We start from the raw sequence: 6,021 nt of genomic DNA, 5'->3' as shown, positions 1-6,021 counted from the left end.
TCATGCTGAAACAATCTTAAGTAGGAAGACAACCTCATGCTGAAACAGGACGTCAATCGCACTCTTAAACACGAAGTCAACCTCATGCTGAAACAGGAAGTCAATCCCACTCTTAAGTAGGAAGACAAACTCATGCTGAAACAGGAAGTTAATCCCACTATTAAGCAGGAAGACAACCTCATGCTGAAACAGGAAGTTAATCCCACTATTAAGCAGGAAGACAACCTCATGCTGAAACAGGAAGTTAATCCCACTCTTAAACAGGAAGTCAACCTCATGCTGAAACAGGAAGTTAATCCCACTATTAAGCAGGAAGACAACCTCATGCTGAAACAGGAAGTTAATACCACTCTTAAGCAGGAAGTCAACCTCATGCTGAAACAGGAAGTTAATCCCACTTTTAAGCAGGAAGACAACCTCATACTGAAACAGGAAGTTAATACCACTCTTAAGCAGGAAGTCAACCTCATGCTGAAACAGGAAGTTAATCCCACTTTTAAGCAGGAAGACAACCTCATACTGAAACAGGAAGTTAATCCCACTCTTAAGCAGGAAGTCAACCTCATGCTGAAACAGGAAGTTAATCCCACTTTCAAGCAGGAAGTCAACCTCATGCTGAAACAGGAAGTTAATACCACTCTTTAACAGGAAGACAACCTCATGCTGAAACAGGATGTCAATCCCACTATTAAGCAGGAAGACAACCTCATGCTGAAACAGGAAGTTAATTCCACTCTTAAACAGGAAGACAACCTCATGCTGAAACAGGAAGTTAATCCCACTATTAAACAGGAAGACAACCTCATGCTGAAACAGGAAGTCAATCCCACTCTAAAACAGGAAGACAACCTCATGCTGAAACAGGAAGTCAATCCCACTCTTAAACAGGAAGACAACCTCATGCTGAAACAGGAAGTCAATCCCACTCTTAAACAGGAAGACAACCTCATGCTGAAACAGGAAGTCAATCCCACTCTTAAACAGAAAGACAACCTCATGCTGAAACAGGAAGTCAATCCCACTCTTAAACAGGAAGACAACCTCATGCTGAAACAGGAAATTAATCCCACTCTTAAACAGGAAGACAACCTCATGCTGAAACAGGAAGTCAATCCCACTCTTAAACAGAAAGACAACCTCATGCTGAAACAGGAAGTCAATCCCACTCTTAAACAGAAAGACAACCTCATGCTGAAACAGGAAGTCAATCCCACTCTTAAACAGGAAGACAACCTCATGCTGAAACAGGAAGTCAATACCACTCTTTAACAGGAAGACAACCTCATGCTGAAACAGGAAGTCAATCCCACTATTAAGCAGGAAGACAACCTCATGCTGAAACAGGAAGTTAATACCACTCTTAAACAGGAAGACAACCTCATGCTGAAACAGGAAGTCAATCCCACTATTAAGCAGGAAGACAACCTCATGCTGAAACAGGAAGTTAATACCACTCTTTAACAGGAAGACAACCTCATGCTGAAACAGGAAGTCAATCCCACTATTAAGCAGGAAGACAACCTCATGCTGAAACAGGAAGTTAATACCACTCTTTAACAGGAAGAAAACCTCATGCTGAAACAGGAAGTCAATCCCACTATTAAGCAGGAAGACAACCTCATGCTGAAACAGGACGTCAATCCCACTCTTAAGCAGGAAGACAACCTCATGCTGAAACAGGAATTTAATCCCACTCTTAAACAGGAAGACAACCTCATGCTGAAACAGGAAGTCAATCCCACTCTTAAACAGGAAGACAACCTCATGCTGAAACAGGAATTTAATCCCACTCTTAAACAGGAAGACAACCTCATGCTGAAACAGGAAGTCAATCCCACTCTTAAACAGGAAGACAACCTCATGCTGAAACAGGAAGTCAATCCCACTCTTAAATAGGAAGACAACCTCATGCTGAAACAGGAAGTCAATCCCACTCTTAAACAGGAAGACAACCTCATGCTGAAACAGGAAGTCAATCCCACTCTTAAACAGAAAGACAACCTCATGCTGAAACAGGAAGTCAATCCCACTCTTAAACAGGAAGACAACCTCATGCTGAAACAGGAAATTAATCCCACTCTTAAACAGGAAGACAACCTCATGCTGAAACAGGAAGTCAATCCCACTCTTAAACAGAAAGACAACCTCATGCTGAAACAGGAAGTCAATCCCACTCTTAAACAGAAAGACAACCTCATGTTGAAACAGGAAGTCAATCCCACTCTTAAACAGGAAGACAACCTCATGCTGAAACAGGAAGTCAATCTCACTCTTAAACAGGAAGACAGCCTCATGCTGAAACTGGAAGACAACCTCATGCTGAAACACTCTTAAGTAGGAAGACAACCTCATGCTGAAACAGGACGTCAATCGCACTCTTAAACACGAAGTCAACCTCATGCTGAAACAGGAAGTCAATCCCACTCTTAAGTAGGAAGACAACCTCATGCTGAAACAGGAAGTTAATCCCACTATTAAGCAGGAAGACAACCTCATGCTGAAACAGGAAGTTAATCCCACTCTTAAACAGGAAGTCAACCTCATGCTGAAACAGGAAGTTAATCCCACTATTAAGCAGGAAGACAACCTCATGCTGAAACAGGAAGTTAATACCACTCTTAAGCAGGAAGTCAACCTCATGCTGAAACAGGAAGTTAATCCCACTTTTAAGCAGGAAGACAACCTCATACTGAAACAGGAAGTTAATACCACTCTTAAGCAGGAAGTCAACCTCATGCTGAAACAGGAAGTTAATCCCACTTTTAAGCAGGAAGACAACCTCATGCTGAAACAGGAAGTTAATCCCACTCTTAAACAGGAAGAAAACCTCATGCTGAAACAGGAAGTTAATCCCACTAATAAGCAGGAAGACAACCTCATGCTGAAACAGGAAGTCAATCCCACTCTTAAGCAGGAAGACAACCTCATGCTGAAACAGGAAGTCAATCTCACTCTTAAACAGGAAGAAAACCTCATGCTGAAACAGGAAGTTAATCCCACTCTTAAACAGGAAGAAAACCTCATGCTGAAACAGGAAGTTAATCCCACTCTTAAACAGGAAGAAAACCTCATGCTGAAACAGGAAGTTAATCCCACTATTAAGCAGGAAGACAACCTCATGCTGAAACAGGAAGTCAATCCCACTATTAAGCAGGAAGACAACCTCATGCTGAAACAGGAAGTCAATCTCACTCTTAAACAGGAAGTCAACCTCATGCTGAAACAGGAAGTTAATCCCACTTTTAAGCAGGAAGTCAACCTCATGCTGAAACAGGAAGTTAATACCACTCTTTAACAGGAAGACAACCTCATGCTGAAACAGGAAGTCAGTCCCACTATTAAGCAGGAAGACAACCTCATGCTGAAACAGGAAGTTAATACCACTCTTAAACAGGAAGACAACCTCATGCTGAAACAGGAAGTCAATCCCACTCTTAAACAGAAAGACAACCTCATGCTGAAACAGGAAGTCAATCCCACTCTTAAACAGAAAGACAACCTCATGTTGAAACAGGATGTCAATCCCACTCTTAAACAGGAAGACAACCTCATGCTGAAACAGGAAGTCAATCTCACTCTTAAACAGGAAGACAGCCTCATGCTGAAACTGGAAGACAACCTCATGCTGAAACACTCTTAAGTAGGAAGACAACCTCATGCTGAAACAGGACGTCAATCGCACTCTTAAACACGAAGTCAACCTCATGCTGAAACAGGAAGTCAATCCCACTCTTAAGTAGGAAGACAACCTCATGCTGAAACAGGAAGTTAATCCCACTATTAAGCAGGAAGACAACCTCATGCTGAAACAGGAAGTTAATCCCACTCTTAAACAGGAAGTCAACCTCATGCTGAAACAGGAAGTTAATCCCACTATTAAGCAGGAAGACAACCTCATGCTGAAACAGGAAGTTAATACCACTCTTAAGCAGGAAGTCAACCTCATGCTGAAACAGGAAGTTAATCCCACTTTTAAGCAGGAAGACAACCTCATACTGAAACAGGAAGTTAATACCACTCTTAAGCAGGAAGTCAACCTCATGCTGAAACAGGAAGTTAATCCCACTTTTAAGCAGGAAGACAACCTCATGCTGAAACAGGAAGTTAATCCCACTCTTAAACAGGAAGAAAACCTCATGCTGAAACAGGAAGTTAATCCCACTATTAAGCAGGAAGACAACCTCATGCTGAAACAGGAAGTCAATCCCACTCTTAAGCAGGAAGACAACCTCATGCTGAAACAGGAAGTCAATCTCACTCTTAAACAGGAAGAAAACCTCATGCTGAAACAGGAAGTCAATCCCACTCTTAAACAGGAAGAAAACCTCATGCTGAAACAGGAAGTTAATCCCACTCTTAAACAGGAAGAAAACCTCATGCTGAAACAGGAAGTTAATCCCACTATTAAGCAGGAAGACAACCTCATGCTGAAACAGGAAGTCAATCCCACTATTAAGCAGGAAGACAACCTCATGCTGAAACAGGAAGTCAATCTCACTCTTAAACAGGAAGTCAACCTCATGCTGAAACAGGAAGTCAATCCCACTTTTAAGCAGGAAGTCAACCTCATGCTGAAACAGGAAGTTAATACCACTCTTTAACAGGAAGACAACCTCATGCTGAAACAGGATGTCAATCCCACTATTAAGCAGGAAGACAACCTCATGCTGAAACAGGAAGTTAATTCCACTCTTAAACAGGAAGACAACCTCATGCTGAAACAGGAAGTTAATCCCACTATTAAGCAGGAAGACAACCTCATGCTGAAACAGGAAGTTAATACCACTCTTAAGCAGGAAGTCAACCTCATGCTGAAACAGGAAGTTAATCCCACTTTTAAGCAGGAAGTCAACCTCATGCTGAAACAGGAAGTTAATACCACTCTTTAACAGGAAGACAACCTCATGCTGAAACAGGAAGTCAATCCCACTATTAAGCAGGAAGACAACCTCATGCTGAAACAGGAAGTTAATACCACTCTTAAACAGGAAGACAACCTCATGCTGAAACAGGAAGTCAATCCCACTACTAAGCAGGAAGACAACCTCATGCTGAAACAGGAAGTTAATACCACTCTTTAACAGGAAGACAACCTCATGCTGAAACAGGAAGTCAATCCCACTATTAAGCAGGAAGACAACCTCATGCTGAAACAGGAAGTTAATACCACTCTTTAACAGGAAGAAAACCTCATGCTGAAACAGGAAGTTAATCCCACTATTAAGCAGGAAGACAACCTCATGCTGAAACAGGACGTCAATCCCACTCTTAAGCAGGAAGACAACCTCATGCTGAAACAGGAATTTAATCCCACTCTTAAACAGGAAGACAACCTCATGCTGAAACAGGAAGTCAATCCCACTCTTAAACAGGAAGACAACCTCATGCTGAAACAGGAAGTCAATCCCACTCTTAAACAGGAAGACAACCTCATGCTGAAACAGGAAGTCAATCCCACTCTTAAACAGGAAGACAACCTCATGCTGAAACAGGAAGTCAATCCCACTCTTAAACAGAAAGACAACCTCATGCTGAAACAGGAAGTCAATCCCACTCTTAAACAGGAAGACAACCTCATGCTGAAACAGGAAATTAATCCCACTCTTAAACAGGAAGACAACCTCATGCTGAAACAGGAAGTCAATCCCACTCTTAAACAGAAAGACAACCTCATGCTGAAACAGGAAGTCAATCCCACTCTTAAACAGAAAGACAACCTCATGCTGAAACAGGAAGTCAATCCCACTCTTAAACAGGAAGACAACCTCATGCTGAAACAGGAAGTCAATACCACTCTTTAACAGGAAGACAACCTCATGCTGAAACAGGAAGTCAATCCCACTATTAAGCAGGAAGACAACCTCATGCTGTAACAGGAAGTTAATACCACTCTTAAACAGGAAGACAACCTCATGCTGAAACAGGAAGTCAATCCCACTATTAAGCAGGAAGACAACCTCATGCTGAAACAGGAAGTTAATACCACTCTTTAACAGGAAGACAACCTCATGCTGAAACAGG

The 6,021-nt window shown here is 42.0% G+C and overlaps 1 protein-coding gene across 1 annotated transcript in view; it reads right to left on the bottom strand.

Moving 5' to 3' along the window:
- Nucleotides 1-6,021, bottom strand: part of LOC127659832 (uncharacterized) — a 12,785-nt gene continuing 6,764 nt past the window's right edge. The window contains exons 8-10 of the mRNA XM_052149779.1: nucleotides 3,020-3,115; nucleotides 322-513; nucleotides 1-225 (exon numbers count right to left, since the gene is read on the bottom strand). Coding sequence (XP_052005739.1) covers nucleotides 1-225; nucleotides 322-513; nucleotides 3,020-3,115 — 513 coding nt within the window. The remainder of the gene's footprint in view (nucleotides 226-321; nucleotides 514-3,019; nucleotides 3,116-6,021) is intronic.

The sequence above is a fragment of the Xyrauchen texanus genome, chromosome 19 (genome assembly GCF_025860055.1).
Source record: "Xyrauchen texanus isolate HMW12.3.18 chromosome 19, RBS_HiC_50CHRs, whole genome shotgun sequence".
In the NCBI taxonomy this organism is placed as follows: domain Eukaryota; kingdom Metazoa; phylum Chordata; class Actinopteri; order Cypriniformes; family Catostomidae; genus Xyrauchen; species Xyrauchen texanus.
This window is presented reverse-complemented; position numbering and strand designations above follow the sequence as displayed.